At 36.8% G+C, this 19,527-nt stretch overlaps 2 protein-coding genes across 4 annotated transcripts in view; one reads left to right on the forward strand and one right to left on the reverse strand.

Annotated features, from left to right (window-relative positions):
- Window positions 1-1,627: 1,627 nt before the first annotated feature.
- Window positions 1,628-19,527, forward strand: part of LOC129453090 (sialoadhesin-like) — a 205,332-nt gene continuing 187,432 nt past the window's right edge. For all 3 annotated transcript variants that reach the window (XM_073862005.1, XM_073862012.1, XM_073862013.1), the window contains exons 1-2: window positions 1,628-1,724; window positions 2,194-2,246. In XM_073862005.1, the coding sequence (XP_073718106.1) occupies window positions 1,699-1,724; window positions 2,194-2,246 (79 nt within the window). In that variant the 5' untranslated portion in view covers window positions 1,628-1,698. The remainder of the gene's footprint in view (window positions 1,725-2,193; window positions 2,247-19,527) is intronic.
- Window positions 5,997-17,606, reverse strand: LOC129438270 (uncharacterized). Its single transcript, XM_073862020.1, has 7 exons — window positions 17,165-17,606; window positions 15,441-15,467; window positions 10,846-11,057; window positions 9,753-10,717; window positions 9,604-9,673; window positions 8,580-8,748; window positions 5,997-6,906 (listed from the first exon to the last, which is right to left on the reverse strand). The coding sequence occupies exons 4-7, from the start codon at window positions 10,668-10,670 to the stop codon at window positions 6,744-6,746; spliced, it is 1,320 nt and encodes a 439-aa protein (XP_073718121.1). The 5' UTR covers window positions 10,671-10,717; window positions 10,846-11,057; window positions 15,441-15,467; window positions 17,165-17,606; the 3' UTR covers window positions 5,997-6,743.

Raw genomic sequence — 19,527 nt, forward strand, 5'->3', positions numbered from 1 at the left:
TTTCTCTGTGATTTCTGTGCAAATTTTGCCATTTCCAGGCTTCGTTCTTTAACAAACTCCTCCTAGAGATTTAATCAGATCATCATCATATTGGGTAAGTATCATCTAAAGGCCTTTGCGATGTTAAATTGAAGAGCTTTTGACTTTTCGTTTGAGGGTGTGTCCATGGCGGCCTGACAAATTTTACCATTTTCGCATGAAACAGGAAGTTGTCATAACTCAGGCATACAATGTTCAATGTGCCCCAGACTTCACACATTTGATAAGGGTCGTGGCCTAAACACATTCCCATGATTATATTCAGTAACAGCCATAGCGCCACCTAGTGGCAGCAGGAAATACCATGTTTTAAGCTGTGATTTACGGCTCTTAGAGTTTTAACTCTATAAACGTCATATTTGGTCAGACTAATCTTGAGGCCTTTTGTTATGAGAAATAGCGACGACCTTGCCTTTTGTTAAAGGGCGTGCCCATGGCGGCCTGGCAAAGTATGGCTAAACTAATTGCAATTTTGAAAGCCTAAACAAGCTTAAGAAGTCATGGCACACGTGTCAAATGTGGGGAATATTTTCATTTGATATAGGCTTCAGACCTGGGGGTGTAAAAAAGGCTTGATAGAGCCACCGCAATTCAAAACAGCAGCCCGCCAGCTACATTAAACGAACAGATACAAAATGCGGTAGGACCAATAAGCGCCCCAAGACCTACAAAAAAGTATCTTGGAGCAAAGCTCTAAACCCGACAGAAAGTCTGAATTTTCTCTGAAATTTGAGGGCAAATTTTGTAATTTCCAGGCTTCATACTTTAACAAACTCCTCCTAGAAATTTAATCAGATCATCACCATATTTGGTGTGTGTCATGTAAAGGCCTTTGCAATGCTAAATTGCGGAGATCTTTAGTTTTTGTTGGAGGGTGTGTCTGTGGTTCCCTGCAAAATTCTGTATTTCGCAATAAAACAGGAAGTTGTTCTAACTCAGGCTTAAACCGTCCAATCTGACCCTCGCTTCATATATTTTACAAGGGTCCTGGCCTGAACACATCAATATAACAACAATCAGTTACAGTCATAGCGCCACCTGCAACACACAGGAGGTGTGGCACATCAAAGTTCCTTTGAATATCCACCTGAATACCCACTGAAATTTAAATCCCCTTGGTTCACTGCTTTACTAAGGCTATAGGGTGGCGGTGCACATGCGTGCGAGGGCCCTTCCATCGCTGCTTGCAGCTTTAATTAAAGTTGAACTTTTAGAGAAAAAAGCATGTTTGTGGTCATAACAGTTGTGTTTTACTGTAATTATAATTTAACTTCAATGATTAAAATCAAATTAAGGCCGAATGATGTGATGATGTGAAAAGAGAGGAGAATTTATATGTGCATCAGGTTTTGTCAACACAACACGTTCACGTATAATACACCTGTTTATCCTCTCAACTCCTCTGAAAACCTCCTCACTCCTCCATCCTCAGCTTCTGGCTCTGCTATTAAACTTTTGAAATGTGCTTCATGACTGAGTTTGAGTTTTCTGAGTTGTGGGTTGGTGGACAGAGGAGCGAGAAAAAGATGAATCATGAATCTAAGAAGCACCCAGAGTATTTCCTCTTCCTCTTGATCTTATTGTGTTTACTGGCAGCTGTAAAACACATTGACATCAACAACTGTGCTGGAGTTTGAAGCAGCGATATGAAAATAATTTATGTGTAAATGTGAACAACTAAGTATGTTATGATTTTTATTATTTTCTTACGTGAGGTTAATTTAGCTGGTATTGATCTTAGTGTTTATGAGTCAGTGTGTTAAACATGGCCAAAACATTGAAAAAAAACTATTATAATTTTTTTTGACACTAAAATTTTCTAAGAGTGTAGCTCCTTTTACTGAACATACTGTTATAAAGAAATTTATTAATTTGATTTGTGTTAGACTGCACTTTACACTTTTTACAGACTGCTGCAAGTGCTTCACGTTGGCTTTGGTAAGAAAAAGGAAGGAAGTGAGATCAGCAGCTTTTATAGCTATCAACTATATCAGCTTATAATCTTATAATCTTAAACACCACTGATGCAACTTGAAGTCAGACAACTCCACCCCAGTATATACTGTATGTATGTTTAATCTTTTACCTGAAGTTAAATTATTGGAATAAAATATTATTTTAAGCATGTTTGGATAATTTTGAATTTCTTTAAAGTGAAATGATGAAGTCCAGACTCTCATCTCTGATCCTGCTGTTACACATTCAAGGTATGAACACTATTGAGTGCACTAAAGTTTAGTTGTTGTTTGGAGTAAGTAGATGTACACTGCAAAAAAATTCAAGAAAAAAATATCTTAGTATTTTTATCTTGTTTTCAGTAAAAATATCTAAAAATTCTTAAATTAAGATGCTTTTTCTTAATGAGCAAAACGACCCAATAAAATAAGGCTAGTTTCTAGACCAAAAATACCAAATTTAAGTGATTTTGTCCATAAAACAAGCAAAAAAATCTGCCAATGGAGTAAGCAAAAAAAATCTTTAAATTTTTTTTAACACCAAATTCAAGAAAAATTCAAGAAAAATTTGTTTACCCAATTGGCAGATTTTTTTTTTAGCTTGTTCTATGGCCAAAATCCCTTAAATCTTATATTTTTTGGTCTAAAAACTAGACTTATTTTCTTGGGTTGTTTTGCATCTTAATTTAAGAATATTTAGATATTTTTTTGAAATCAAGAATATTTAGATATTTTTTTGAAATCAAGAAAAAAATACTAAGAAAATGTTTTCTTAAAAAAACATTTTTTGCAGTGTACCAAATTTTTTTCTTGAACCTATTTAATTTCATTACTTTAAAAGAGAATTGAATCTATACAACAAAATGGAATAAGAATCGTTTCTTACTTAATACATGAAAAATTCAGCAAAAAAATCTTATTCCATTGGCATATTTGTATTATTATTATTATTATTATTATTATTATTTTGTTTTAAGCAAAAAATCGCTTAAATTTGATATGTTTTGTCTAAAAAGTTCTTCTAAAATTCTTTTAGGTCATTTGCTCATCAAGAAAATATGTAAGATTTTTTTATTTCTACTGAAAACAAGACAAAAATACCAAGTAAGAAAGTCATTTTTTGCACTGTATTGTCTAATGTAACCTATCGCCTAACTATGATTAGCAATGTGGATTATTTTAAGAGACCATTCAAAGGATGGCACACACTGCAAAAAATGATTTTCAAGAAAACATTTTCTAAGTATTTTTGTCTTGTTTTCAGTAAAAATATTTAAATATTCTTAAATGAAGATGGTTTTTCTAGATGAGCAAAACGACCCAAGAAAATAAGTCTAGTTTTTAGACCAAAAATATCAAATTTAAGTGATTTTGTGCATAAAACAAGCAAAAAAATCTGCCAATGGGGTAAGCAAATTTTTCTTGAATTTAGTGTTAAAGAAAAATGTTCAGGATTTTTCTGCTTACCCCATTGGCAGATTTTTTGATTGTTTTATGCACAAAATCACTTAGTTTTTATATTTTTGGTCTAAAAACTACACTTTTTTTCTTGAGTCATTTTGCTAATCAAGAAAAATAACTTAATTTAAGAATTTTGTGATATTTTTACTGAAAACAAGACAAAAATACTAAGATATTTTTTTTCTTGAAAATCATTTTTTTTTGTGCAAACATCTATTGCTGTATGTTTGTTTCACATTTAAGCTTGGTAGGGCACTGGTTGGCGACTTTTCACCTAGAAAACAGGAACTTGCTGATTTGTACTAGATAAAACCAACACACCAGTACACACTGCAAAAACATGTTTTTCTTACATAGTCTTTTTGTCTTGTTTTCAGTAAAAATATCAAAAAATTCTTAAATCAAGATGTTTCCCTTTCAATGGATACTTGACGCTGTGTCATGTAATGACATTATGGGGAACGCTATGCAGCGTGACGCATGTGAATATTCTTTCCAACTAGCCGTGTGTCTCAATTCGTTCCCTAGCTCCCGAGGTCGTGAATCAGTATATCGTGTACACAGGTTCGGGCACTGGTAAGGACCCTAGCTCACTTCACATTGGGACAATGTTCACTTATTTTACTGTCACGTGGCTATAAGCGCGTTGTAATCACTCACAGCTGTTACTCATCAACAACCGACAAAACCAACATCTCTCTGACTTAATTTTAAAAACAGTACATTGTCAAAAATGCTGTCATTATTCTCTTACATATATGTGCGTAAAATTGGAGGCATATAATTACATTTTAAATGTAATAAATATATTTACAATTTTAAATAAATATTACTATTTTAAATATTGAGTAGATTGTGGTCCCTTACTGTGTAGCAATGCGTGTTTATATTTACAACTAAAACAAACGTTTGTCTTTATAAAAGTTTTGTAACATTTCAAACAGTTTATTGAGTTGGATCACGTGATGTTCGGTTGGCGAGCTGCAGTAAAGGTCACGTGATTTCTGGTTAGGGAACATAGGGAGCATCGATGCTCACTGGTTTTTGCGTTGCATTGTGGGAATTCTTAGGGAACGAACGCTCCAGTGCACTGAACGGATTTTGCGATTGAGACAGCCCTTAAAATGGCTGACTCCCTGATCAGTGCCCTGACTACTGAACAAGGGAGCTGATTGAGACACACGGTAGGTCTATATATAGACGCCGGCGGATGACGTCATGTGACGTCGCAACGCGAGGCTATAAATAGGCGGAGATAATGTAGGTCAAACAGCTTCTGCTATTTCAGCGAACGCTTGTGTGAATGTGTCTAAATCTATATCTAGTGAGATTAGATTAGATTAGTTTAAAAAACTAGGGAAACATGGATAAGAGAAAGGGATTTAGAAGTGTGTTACCCCCTGTCCTAGATTATTATTGACGGGGATAGCACGAGCTTTGTGTGTGTGTGTTTGGTGCGGACTACACGCACGCTTTCCCCGAGGGGGAGGCGTGCGGGCATTGTGAGAAAATTCCATTCAAAGTCCGCTCCCCTTCTCACTCTCATAATGGGAGAGGAAGGGTGTTACTGCGCCGAGTCGAAGTACTCACAAAAGTGTTATTACGCCATAAAATATAGTTACTCTTTTAAATCCGCTTAGAAAAGCTCTATGTTTTATTTTGTACCACCAAACTTGCTCGTATAACTACTCGTCTTAAATAGGAAAAACGTTGATGTGTGTGGTCACTTCTACACTGTAAAACTTTTCACTGTAAATTTACAGTAAAATACTGGCAGCTGGGTTGCCAGCCATTTACTGTATTTTTACAGGGTCAGTTCTGTAAACACAATTTACAGTACACTTCTGTAATTTACAAATACAGTATCCCACTGTTTTGACACATAATTTTACAGTTTACAACTGTGTTTTTCATGGAAGTAGACTGTATTTTTGCATGGGGTACTGTAATTAATGCTTTTGTACTGTATTTTTGTCACTTCAGTTTACAGTTTACAGCTGTGTTTTTCATAGAAATAGACTGTATTTTTGCAGGGGGTACTGTAATTAATGCTTTTGTACTGTATTTTTGACACTTACTTTTACAGTTTACAGCTGTGTTTTTCATAGAAATAGACTGTATTTTTGCAGGGGGTACTGTAATTAATGCTTTTGTACTGTATTTTTGACACTTCCTTTTACAGTTTACAGCTGTGTTTTTCATAGAAATAGACTGTATTTTTGCAGGGGGTACTGTAATTAATGCTTTTGTACTGTATTTTTGACACTTCCGTTTACAGTTTACAGCTGTGTTTTTCATAGAAATAGACTGTATTTTTGCAGGGGGTACTGTAATTAATGCTTTTGTACTGTATTTTTGACACTTCCTTTTACAGTTTACAGCTGTGTTTTTCATAGAAATAGACTGTATTTTTGCAGGGTGTATTGTAATTTAACATTACGTGCTGTATTTATGACATAATTTTACAGTGTTTTCCAAAATTACTAAATTACCTTTTTATAGCATTACTTACAAAAGAAGAATAAATACTGCACAACATACTTTGAAGCATAAAGCATTTTTTTATTTTAAAAGCAAAGACCAGAAAATGACAATTTAAAATAAACCACTAAACAATTTACCAACAAAAAGAGCCTTGTGCCATCCTTGGTGTATATGACTTTCTTTCTTCAACTGAACACATTCACTGCTATATGAAATAATGTTATAGCTAATATCTTATGCCGAAGAAAGAAAGTCATATACACTTGGGAATATTCATTTGACAATCAACAGGTATCTTAACAATTTTCTAAACCATTTTTAAATAACCAGAAAGACTGGAAAGTGACCTTTTTATATAAACAACTGAAGGTAAACAATTTACCAACAAAAAGAGCCTTGTGCCATTCTTGGTGTATATGACTTTCTTTCTTCAACTGAACACAATCAGTGTTATATGAAATAATGTTATAGCTAATATCTTATGCTGAAGAAAGAAAGTCATATACACTTGGGAATATTCATTTGACAATCAACAGGTATCTTAATTTTCTAAACCATTTTTAAATAACCAGAAAGACTGGAAAGTGACCTTTTTATATAAACAACTGAAGGTAAACAATTTACCAACAAAAAGAGCCTTGTGCCATTCTTGGTGTATATGAAATAATGTTATAGCTAATATCTTATGCTGAAGAAAGAAAGTCATATACACTTGGGAATATTCATTTGACAATCAACAGGTATCTTAACAATTTTCTAAAACTTTTTTAAAATAACCAAAAAAACTAAACAAAAAAGGGGAATCTAAACAAAATCCCACTCAAAGTCTGTTAATTTCCGCAATAGAGAGGCTACCTGCGGATTCATGGTACAGCTCTTTTTTTGGACGACTTTGCCAGTCTTCTTAGATGTCACTTTGCCCTTTTTGGCTTTTGAGCCACGCTCAGGGTTGATGTCAATGAAACGTCTAAATGGCAGAAAAAACAGAGGTGAATATTATGCATTTTTCACATTAGTTATGCATAACTAAATATTCACTAATGAATAGGGCCAAATAATTTCATACACTGGACATAATTGTCTTTCCAGAATGAAATTCAAACCTCAGTGGCTTTAATAATTTTACTTATTTGCAATTTAATTAGAGCATGTGTTTTTTTACTTGTGCATTCATGACTACTGTACATGATAATGTTAAAGCGATACATGGCAGAATAATACAATTTTGGCCAAGAATTACTTTCCATCAAGTAGACACTTTTTGCTTTAATTCTGATGATTTACACTTACAGCTCAAAAAAGTAAAAATCTAAGTTTCTCAAAGTAGGGTATTTTCTCAAACATCACTCAAAAAATGATTTACAAACAGAATCTTCAAACTATGTACAATTGTGCACTCAATACTTTGTTGGAGCTTCTTCTGCATGAATTGCTGTGTAAATGCAGCATGACATGGAGGCAATAAGCCTATGGCACTGCTGAGGGGTTATTGAAGCCCAAGTTGCTTTAATAGAACAAGCAACAGAGATTGCGTCAGCCTTGGAAAGATTTTTAAGTTAAGAAGATTCAAGAACTTGGAAGAGCTTCACAAGTAGTGGACTGAAGCTAGAGTCAGCGCATCAAGAGCCACCACACACAGATGTCTTTGGGAATGTGACAGTTGTAGCCCATTTCCTTGAGTCAAGCCACTTCTTCACCACAAACGTTGTCAGAATATTTTCACCTGGGCTAATTGAGAAAAAGTCTGGATTGGTGATCAGTGCTCCAAAATCCTCTTCACAGATGAAAGCAAATTGTGCATTTCATTTGGAAATCAAGGTCCCGGAGTTTAAAGGAAACATTGAGAGGCCGAGAATCCAGTGTGAAGTGTTTCCACAGTCAGTGATGATGTGCCATCCATGTCATCTGCTGGTGTTGGTCCATTATGCATTATCAAGTCAAATGAATTATTTGCATTATCAAATAATTAAAAGGAGCTGAAGGCCAATTTCAAAGCAACTTGGGCTTCAATAACCCCTCAGCAGTGCCACAGCCTTATGGGCTTCATGCCACAATGCACTGAAACAGTAATTTGTGGAAAGGAGCCCCAACAAAGTATTTAGTGCATAATTGTACATAGTGAAGATCTTTTTGAAGAACATTTACATTTGAAAAACATTATTTGAGTGATCTTTAAGAAACTAGATTTTTGCTTTGAGCTGCGCAGATGGATTGGTAAAGAGCGAGTGCAAAGCAGACTGCTACTAATAGGCTTTTAAATCTCTTTTGTGGTATTATGTCATAAACCAATCAGTCTGCAAAGCGTGCAGGATTTTTTAAACATTTTAACAGTGGCAGCTTACGTTTTTTTGCACCCAACATGAGTAGTGTGCCCACCCCGCCTCTGAATCAAAGTGAATAGTACACGAGACCACCGCTGCAAAGCTTACCAGGGTGCGGTACACTTAAGCGTACCCTGGTAAGCTTTTCAAGAATGGTCTCGTACGATCAAACTGGCCAAATTAACAATACTTAGGGGCTCGAAAGAACTCTGGCACAGTACGATAAGAATAGTGTACACCTTAATATATGGTTCCGAGTTGAGACATGTCATTTTGCAGTAATAGACAAATATGGTTGACAAATATGATAATATGTAACCTTTGAACAAACTCAAGGGTGCACGCTGCCTCATCCTGATACTCAAGGTTGAAATTGTAAAATAAGGAAAACAACGCTGCAAGTCCAGAGACGAAACAGGGTTGGGCTCCTTCACACACAATTTCACCTTCCATACTTAGCATCCAACGCTTGTTGCTTAGAGATTCACCTGAAAATGACAAGAAAAACACTTTCAATAAAGACAAATTAAAGTTCTACTCTGTTTCTCTTTGGTTGTCTACACAGAGTTATAAATAAATATGAATAGAAATCTGACACTTCCCATTCAGAAGGTACACTATGCACCCAACACTTGTCTGTGAAAGAGAGATTAAAGGAATAGTCTGCTCATTTTCCATATTGAACTATGTTATTACCTTAACTAGGAAGAGTTGATACATCCCTCTATCATCTGTGTGCGTGCACGTAAGCGCTGGAGCGCGCTGCGACGCTTCAATAGCATTTAGCTTAGCCCCATTCATTCAATGGTACCATTTACAGATAAAGTTAGAAGTGACCAAACACATCAACGTTTTTCCTATTTAAGACGAGTAGTTATACGAGCAAGTTTGGTGGTACAAAATAAAACATAGCGCTTTTCTAAGCGGATTTAAAAGAGAAACTATATTTTATGGCGTAATAGGAGTTTTGGGAGTACTTCGAATCTGCGCAGTAACACCCTCCCTCTCCCATTATGAGAGGGAAAAGGGGAGTGGACTTTTCAGGCGAGTCAAAGTACTCCCAAAAGTGCTATTACGCCATAAAATATAGTTCCTCTTTTAAATCCGCTTAGAAAAGCGATACGTTTTATTTTGTACCACCAAACTAGCTCGTATAACTACTCATCTTAAATAGGAATGGGGCTAAGCTAAATGCTATCAAAGTGTCGCAGCGCGCTCCAGCGCTTACAGGCACGCACTAAGACGATAGAGGGATGTATCAACTCTTCTTAGTTAAGGTAATAACATAATTTAATATTGAAAATGAGTAGACTATTCCTTTAAGTCCCTTAATGTTTACATACCAAGAATTATAAGACGTGGACTCCCTGGCAGATGCAGAGATTGCTTGACATCATGTGGAGTTGCAAATTCCTGAAACAGAAAGCACACTCATCAATTAACAGAACCAAAACATAAAATGTTACAAATAATTCTGAATAACTATACTTACATCTGCCTGAAGAATGATGCCATCTAACTTTTCCTTGAAGTGTGCAAGAAGCAGCTGTAGGACATTGGCAGCCACATCGTTTTCACCTTTGGAAAGGATGTTCCGAACATCATCGTTGGTTGGTTTGCCTTTAAAAAACTGCGTAATTATTTGTCCACACTCCTGAATTGACAATTCCAAAAGTCTTTTTACTTTTTTTTCAGTGAGCAGTTCAAAATGACCATATATATGCCTCTGTATGAAGAGATAAGGCCATTTCTTTTTCAACTCTGCAATTGTTGGGGGTGGGCTTGCATTGATCATGTGACGCTGAAGGCAATACGTCTCCTCCATGAGCTTGCAAACATCTCCTCTTTCTGCACCAGAGTCTCCTTCATGAAGATATATCTCCTCCATCTTCAGACGCTTCAGTTCAAGAGTTTCAGAACTTTCACCAGGTGGAAGAGAAGGCTGCCATCTTGTACAACCATACGAGTCAGTAGAACTACGTTTTCGACTAGTTCCACTGTCACTACTTTGGATCCTTTGACTTAGAGTATTATTTCTATTAAGATGCTCTATCCGTACTTTTAGCTGTGACAGAAGAGATTCATTTCCACCCCCAATTTGCCTGTCACCTATCATGTCAGCAAAAGATTTTGGATACTCCCTAACGACTTTGCGAGTAACAGTGGCACACTGTGATCTGGTGGGGTTTAGGTCATGCTTTCTTATTTCATCAGCAAGAACTCTAATCATTTGGCGTCTGTCAGCAGGGGAAGGTCTCTGACCATTCTTTGCAGCACTCTGAATACCTGCTGGCATTATGTTCCAGGGAACTTTGAAATTTTCAGGCCATGACTGTGACACACAGATTGATGTGCTCGAGGAGCTGGATTGAGGTGAAACTATTTCAGAATTGGTTTCAGAGGAGGCCATGGGGAGAACTTCAACAGGAAGTGAAACAACTGTGCTGTTCTGATTTTCTGTGGATTAAACATAAAGAAAGAAATCATTTATTGCCTTAAAACTTAGATAATATAAAATAATGCAATGCAGTGTTGCACATGTTAAATTGTCTCATCCATAGTTAATTTAGTCAACACAACCTTACCTTGATTTTTCCAAGCACAAAGAAGTTTTCTGCATTGAATAGGTCACAAGAACTCCAAAATGTCATCATCTTTAACGTACACCAAATCATCCACACTCTCAACTCCTTGGTCCACAAGCTTCTCAACCAACTGATTAATGACATCTGGAGACAGGGTCGGCAACACAGATAATATGGCATGTTTCAGTACTTCTCCAAGTCCTGACATTATTCTAGAAGAGGGAAGAAATGATGGAGAACTATTACTGGCAAGCCACAGAAGGAGTATTCAGGCAGAGGATAGTAATCTAGTAGGCTGTCTTGATTAATGCATAAATAGCCTTCATCTTGTGATGTCAAGCAGTGAACACCCTGGTCTATGAGACAAAATGACTGACATTTCTTTGTGACAAAATAAACCTTGGAATTATTGTGAACAAGAATCAAGTGAATCTTCCCAAACACAATTCCCTCATCACTATTCTGCAAAACAACATGCATGTTCTTTTTGTAAAGTGTTCCCTTTACAGTTGCGTCATTGGATGTCAGTGTATCACTTGGCTGAAAGTTAAAGCAGGCAACAGATCTCTGAATGTCATCATTGTAGTCTTTCACATCAAACTCTGTTCCTCTTTCCACCACAACATCTTCTGGGAAAGGACTTCCTGCACTTAGGTAAGCCTGCAGAAGTTGATGTCTTTCTGCCAATGTAGCAGTCAGGTTCTTAAAATTATGCAATTTTCTTGCACACTCTTTGAAATATGAGTGCTTACTCTCAAAACGTAGCGTCCACATGCAAATAAGTGGACCAAAACGATCAGTCAGCTCAGGATAGTGACACATGTAGTGGTGCTTTAGCTTAAGTGGATGACTTGGAAAAGTCAACTTTCGAGTCTCAATATACTCCTCTATTAGTACGGATACATATGCAATCTGACCAGCAGTAATTGAAGGAGCACATATGAGCTCTACTATTTGTCTGAGTTGAAGAATCAGCTGCCAAACATCATTGTCAGTTGGGCTGTTGATCTTATCCCCTATCAAAAGAGGCAAAAGCCTAAGAAAGCACCAATTCTGAACAGCATGTCCACTTAATTTGCCACTACTGGGAGTTATGTCAGCTGGCTTATCACGAGCATCATTCCCAAGATACTTGAACTGGTTAATGTGACGATTTAGTTCAGTGTATGTGAACTGTTTCTCCTGTTTCACAAAATGGTCAATGTACAGTGCAAGGTCAAATGACACAACACCTTCAAAAAGGTCATGTCCAAGACAGGAAGGTAAGCCTGGCTGGCAAACGTGAAAATATTTCAGCTCATTAAAGACAGAATTACTTTTGACACCAACTGCACTTTCAGCTCCACCAGCATCCAAATCTTTAAGATTCTGCTCATATGACTTAACAGTTCTTGTTAAGGCTTTTGTTAGAGTTGCAGAGGTAAATGTTTGGCGGTCTATTTCACAATATCGGCAAAAGTTGTTGCTTTTACTAAAATTTTCAATAAAGCCACCAATGCAATGTGATCCAAGATTATCTCCAGCTATGGCACACACTGTACCTTTGTGTATCTTTCCATCAGCCAATACAACACCATTTTCCTCAAGGTCTTTAAGGTCTTTAATCAGGGTGGCAAAGACCAAATCCTGGCCAAAAAACTTAAAATCATTTTCCCTACACAGCAGAACGAGTTGCATATGATCAATACCTGACCTACAGTGAGGCATCAGGTTTGCAAGTGTCATGTAAACTGCAAGAATTTTGTGTTTTTTTTTTACCCGACCCAAGCGGATTGACAACCTCAAAGGCATCTTGATACAAAATTAAAGCTAACGAATCTTTATCATTTTTAAAAAGCATGTTTTCCTCAATATTTCTTCCATCCCATACATCACAGAGGATGTCTTGTTTTCTGACTTCATGCATTTGTGCTTTCTCATGTTGTTCTACTACTGTTTTACAGCAGAACAGCGCTTCTAAGCTTTCCTTAATGGGAATATACTGGGCAAAGCTTTCCTTGCCAGAATCATTTTTCCCAAGGCAGATGGGGACAGGATCCACAAACCTAAAATTCTTTTTATAGAAAGACTTTCTCCTCTTATCTGTTTTCAGTGCATGGGTATTAGATATCCGGAAAAGATCATCAGTTTTCAAAACATCAACAACACTCTTTATATCATTTTCAGACATTCCAAGCACAGTCAATTTTTCACCTAGTCTGTAAAACAAATGAGACTGGCTAATATCATGTACAGTATTGTTCAAAATAATAGCAGCACAATGTGACCAACCAGAACAATCAAGGTTCTCAGTATATTCTCTATTGCTACGTGGCAAACAAGTTACCAGTAGGTTCAGTAGATTCTCAGAAAACAAATGAGACCCAGCATTCATGATATGCACGCTCTTAAGGCTGTGCAATTGGGCAATTAGTTGAATTAGTTGAAAGGGGTGTGTTCAAAAAAATAGCAGTGTGGCATTCAATAACTGAGGTCATCAATTTTGTGAAGAAACAGGTGTGAATCAGGTGGCCCCTATTTAAGGATGAAGCCAACACTTGTTGAACGTGCATTTGAAAGCTGAGGAAAATGGGTCGTTCAAGACATTGTTCAGAAGAACAGCGTACTTTGATTAAAAAGTTGATTGGAGAGGGGAAAACCTATAAAGAGGTGCAAAAAATGATAGGCTGTTCAGCTAAAATGATCTCCAATGCCTTAATATGGAGAGCAAAACCAGAGAGACGTGGAAGAAAACGGAAGACAACCATCAAAATGGATAGAAGAATAACCAGAATGGCAAAGGCTCAGCCAATGATCACCTCCAGGATGATCAAAGACAGTCTGGAGTTACCTGTAAGTACTGTGACAGTTAGAAGACGTCTGTGTGAAGCTAATCTATTTTCAAGAATCCCCCGCAAAGTCCCTCTGTTAAAAAAAGGCATGTGCAGAAGAGGTTACAATTTGCCAAAGAACACATCAACTGGCCTAAAGAGAAATGGAGGAACATTTTGTGGACTGATGAGAGTAAAATTGTTCTTTTTGGATCCAAGGGCCACAGGCAGTTTGTGAGACGACCCCCAAACTCTGAATTCAAGCCACAGTACACAGTGAAGACAGTGAAGCATGGAGGTGAAAGCATCATGATATGGGCATGTTTCTCCTACTATGGTGTTGGGTCTATTTATCGCATACCAGGGATCATGGATCAGTTTGCATATGTTAAAATACTTGAAGAGGTCATGTTGCCCTATGCTGAAGAGGACATGCCCTTGAAATGGTTGTTTCAACAAGACAATGACCCAAAACACACTAGTAAATGGGCAAAGTCTTGGTTCCAAACCAACAAAATGAATGTTATGGAGTGGCCAGCCCAATCTCCAGACTTTAATCTAATTGAGAACTTGTGGGGTGATATCAAAAATGCTGTTTCTGAAGCAAAACCAAGAAATGTGAATGAATTGTGGAATGTTGTTAAAGAATCATGAAGTGGAATAACAGCTGAGAGGTGCCACAAGTTGGTTGAGTCCATGCCACACAGATGTCAAGGAGTTTTAAAAAACTGTGGTCATACAACTAAATATTAGTTTAGTGATTCACAGGATTGCTAAATCCCAGAAATTTTTTTTTTGTACAAAATAGTTTTGAGTTTGTACAGTCAAAGGTAGACACTGCTATTTTTTTGAACACACCCCTTTCAACTAATACCCCAATTGCACAGCCTTAAGAGCATGCATATCATGAATGCTGGGTCTTGTTTGTTCTCTGAGAATCTACTGAACCTACTGGTAACTTGTTTGCCACGTAGCAATAAAAAATATACTAAAAACCTTGATTATTCTGGTAAGTCACATTGTACTGCTATTATTTTGAACAAGACTGTATGTCCTGCAGCCCATCAATTACTGACTGAATTACAGATGATGGGAGAATATGTTTCACCTGTAACTTCAGGTAAAACAGTGCCATGTTCTTCAAAAACATAGATTCATCTGCATTATCTGAATACAATGGAATATCCAACTGCTCTCCACCATCACCACAATCAACAAAAAAGTCAGACTGTGCATGTGATTGTTCGGCCACATCACATTCATCATCATCATGAGACCTCTGCATTGAAACATTTGGTTTCATTATATTGTGACGCAACGTTTCTGATGAAGAGCTGCGATGATTTCTGGACAAATGTGAAGTCAGTGTTGATGCAACAGAAAACCTTTTATTACATGTAAATGGGCAAGGCACTGTGGTGCCTTCTTTGATATGAGACTTCAAGTGTAAAATGAAATTTCTTAAATCACTACATTTCTCTTGACATAAATCTATGTCACAGACTAAAGTAAAGGCATCAGTTCCGAATTGTTTGGCAACAGATTTTGTGATTCTCTTTCTGTGATCTCTGTAAATATGAGTCTTGAAAGCTGTGAACTTTTTAAAGGATCTGGAGCAATCAGGAATGCCACATTTGAACTTGGCATTGGGAACATGACTATGAATTTTCATGTGATGGCAAAATGACAACACTGAAGCAAACTGACGATGACAAAACTGACACCACAGCATTTTTGTTAATACTTGTTGTGAACTATAACTATAATGTAAACTACAGCACTTACCATGTGATATTCATCAGATTGTTCAACCTGAAACAAACAACAAAACAACAGTTCAAATCATAAATTTTTTTGACTTTGCTGTATATTCTGAAAATTCAAATTTGTATGTGCTAACAAAATGAAAACATTAAGTCAGAAGCACAATCACAGAACTCATATTAGCACGCATGTACTGTAAACCCTAATATAACTTGTGCAACACTAACGTTAGCAAAGTATATTAATCAAATTATTTAATTTTAAACGACAAAAATTAATACTACCAGCAATTTAGTTGTATATATTGCAATATCAAATTTGTGTGTGCTGACTAAATGATACAAGATATACACGTGCACAATTACGGAACAGATATTTTGTTAACACGTGTTAATAAAACGTGAGCAACACTTAAGTTAGCACGCTATATTCATCATAATGTTCATATGTAAACAATTTAAGCGGCAAAAATAAATACTAACAGCAGGTCAAATTATTGAGATGGTAAATTAAGCTTTACATTGTGAAAGATTACATTTGTATGTTGCGACAAAATAATTAAACTATTTCACGAGCACAATCATAGATGATATTCTGTGCACGTGCACGGTTAACTAAAACGTTGACTTGTGCAACACTTACTTTAGATATTCATCATCACATTATTTTATTTGAAAGAACAGCAATTATATGATGCTAAATTTTGCTATAACGTTACATTGTGCAAGATCAAGTGATGTGCTTACAAAATAATATAACAGTTATACACGTGCACAATTACAGAACATATATTTTGTTAACACGTGTTAAAACGTAACTTAAGCAACGCTATACTCATCATATTAGTACATTTTAGCAACAAAAATAAATACTAACAGCAGGTCAAATAAGTGAGATGGTAAATTTAGCTGTACGTTATATTGTGAAAGATTACATCTGTATGTGCTGACAAAAAGATAACAGTTACACGTGCACAATCACAGAACAGATAAGTTATTTTATTAACACGTGGTAATGAAACGCAACTTAAGCAACACTCACGTTAGGTATATTCATCCTATTAGTACATTAAGCGACAAAAAAATATACTAACAGCAGGTCAAATGATTGATTTAGATGGTAGTTAGCTGTATAATGTGAAATATTACATTTGTATGTGCTGACAAAATTAGAAAAGTTAAACACGTGCACAATCACAGAACAGATAAGTTATTTTATTAACACGTGATAAAACAAAACGTAACTTAAGCAGCACTCACGTAAGCACACTGCATTCGTCATATTAAAGGCGGAGTCCATGATGTTTGAAAGCCAATGTTGATATTTGAAATCACCTAAACAAACACGCCCCTAGCCCAATAGAATCTGGACCTTCTGTTGATAGACCCACCCCACACATACGCAAACCGGCATTTGATTTGATTTGATTGGCTATAAGTGTGTTTTGGTAGTCGGCCCGTCTCCTTTTCCAACGCGTTTTTCAAACATCATGGACTCCGCCTTTAATCAATTTTAAGCGACAAAATAAATGCTTACAGCAGGTCAAATGATTGAGACGGTAAATTAAACGTTTCCCGTATGAAACATTACATTTGTGGCGACAAAATAATGAAACGTATACACGAGCAAAATCACAAAGATGATATTCAGCTGGATGTTCATCAGATTATCCGAACGGTTATTTAATATTCCCAAAATAAACCATTAAGTTAGTGGAAACAACGTCAAAATAAAGATTGACTTACCTTAATAACACTCCGTATTCGTCCTGAAATATGGTCAGATTGGATTCCTTAAATCTGACGAATGTGCAGCACTGTTTGGGTCAGTTGTTTAAAAGCATACCGATGCTCACAAAACTTACACAAAATCACACACACACTGACTATGTTAATTAAGCGATTTCCTGGAATTTACTTGATTAAATCCGCTGACAAGATAAGTTTTTATTAATCTCTGTTCGCACCATCACAGGTCACAACAAACTTTGAAAAAGCGCTAAATCATCCCACAATGCAACGCGTCAACAGTTTAATACTGTATTTCAAACCAAGCGGCCTAAAATATAGCATAATACTGCGTATTTACAGCCATATCATAAAATATACAGTATAATTCTGTTTTATGAAAATACAGTGTAATACTGTTAGAAATTGCCTGTAAATTTACAGAAAAGTTTTACAGTGTAACTTTATCTCTAAATGGTACCATTGAATGAATGGGGCTAAGCTAAATGCTATCGTAGCATCGCAGCGCGCTCCAGCGCTTACGTGCACACACACAGATGATTGAGGGATGATTCAACAGTTCTTAGTTAAGGTAATAACATATTTTAATATTGAAAATGAGTAGACTATTCCTTTAAGGCACTTCTCATGGAGCACAGATAAAACCTGTGCCCGATGTGCCCTCACATACAAAATAGTTTGTTAACCCCTTATGTTCCGTCTTCATTAAAGAAGACCTAATTTTTGTCTCCATTAAAAAAGACATATAAAACAGAACAATAGGGCATTTTTAGTAGCTCAGCTGTGCCCTGCCGGTCCTCCGCTTCAGGGCAGTGAGCATTCTGGAGTCCATCTCCTTTTTAGGGCATTTTATTCCATGAGTGGAGAAAAAAATGTCACAAAATGGCTGCTAGAGGTTATAGAGAAAGGCTACATAATTCAGTTTGTTTCCCATCCTCCCAGGTTCGGAGGGGTTTTACCCACCGAGGTGGGCCCCGGAAAAAGACCACCTTATTAAAGGAATAGGTCATTGCTTTATAGCCATTATTTTATTGTACCAAAGAATGATGGAGGGCTGAGGCCTATTTAGATCGATCTCTGAAGAGATAAAAACTCTAAAACTGACAATTCCTTTTATTGTGGCGTTAATCAGGTCTGAGGACTGGTTCGTCATGATACATTTTAAGGACCCCTATGTCCATATATCTATCCTCCTGCAGCATCTGGAAATTCCCTGGTTTGCTTTCGGGGGCAAACCATACCAATATCGGGTTCTGCCGTTCAGAGTAGTTCTTTCACAGTGCATAATGCATGGATTTAACCCTTGCTCCTCTGAGACTTCAAGGGATCCAAATACTTAATTACATAGACTATTGGCTTGTGTTAGTCCAGTCTCAAGACATGGCAGTTCGGCATCGAGATGTCGTCCTTGCCCATATGAAGCGCCTAGGGCTACGGAACAATGCCAAAAAGGGCATTTTAACCCACTAGCAGAAAATATTATTTCTTTGGGTAACTTGGGACTCAGTGAGGATGTAGGCACATATGTCTCCTATTTTAAAAACTATTTTAAATGGAGACTATTCACTACTCGGTTTAGTGACAAACATTTATTTCCAAACTGCCCAGTGGCTTCAGTTCTGGAATTTTTACAAAATCGGTTTTCATCCGGTTTATATCCATTTACTACCAGAGTATAGGCTCCGGCTATCTCTGTGTCTATGCTCCTATTTCTAAGGGTTCTATCTGTAGTGCTTCGAAAGCCTGTCTCATGGCCTCTTTCGAACACATTTGACTCATGTACAGATACATTTCTGTCACTGAAGTTAGCCTTTTTTATTAGCCATCATGGTTCAACGGGTGCCCGCGAGTCGGCTTCACCCGTTTTAACTGTGAGGGCTGTGAATTACTCTAGTTCTGAGGATCTAGATGTAATTAATGAGTTTTTACAATAAAGAGTTTTTACAATACCGTTTTTTCATCTGGTGTATATCCATTTACTATTGTAGTATATGCTGCGGCTATTTGCACCCAAGACCGGGTTATGTTCCCAAGGTTCCTAGCAATGTGGCTAGAACATTGGTCTTTTAGGCTTTTCATCCTCCTCCTCAAGAGTCGGCGGATCAACAGAGGCCACATCTTCTATGCCCTGAGGGGTTTTTAGAGGTTTACATTAATAGATCTTCCACCTTAGAAGATCCGACCAACCTTTGGTCTGTGTTTGGTTCTCCAAGAGAGAACATTCTTCCTCTAAACCAACAATCAATAATTGATTGTGGAGGCTATTTTTATAGCGTATGAGGTGCACATTATGTTTGCACCTCTGCGAAAATTAGGGCACACTCGACTAGGAGTATGGCGTCTTATCTGGCCCCTTTGTC

Source organism: Misgurnus anguillicaudatus, chromosome 23 (assembly GCF_027580225.2).
Source record: "Misgurnus anguillicaudatus chromosome 23, ASM2758022v2, whole genome shotgun sequence".
NCBI classification, from domain to species: Eukaryota; Metazoa; Chordata; class Actinopteri; order Cypriniformes; family Cobitidae; genus Misgurnus; species Misgurnus anguillicaudatus.

Excerpts from the sequence above, each read along its gene's own strand:
- LOC129438270 (XM_073862020.1), bottom strand. The coding sequence starts at position 10,670 with ATGGCCTCCTCTGAAACCAATTCTGAAATAGTTTCACCTCAATCCAGC. Across the intron at positions 9,674-9,752 it reads GCATCATTCTTCAGGCAGAT|GAATTTGCAACTCCACATGA; the intron begins GTAAGTATAGTT and ends TTTCTGTTTCAG. Across the intron at positions 8,749-9,603 it reads TCCACGTCTTATAATTCTTG|GTGAATCTCTAAGCAACAAG; the intron begins GTATGTAAACAT and ends TGTCATTTTCAG.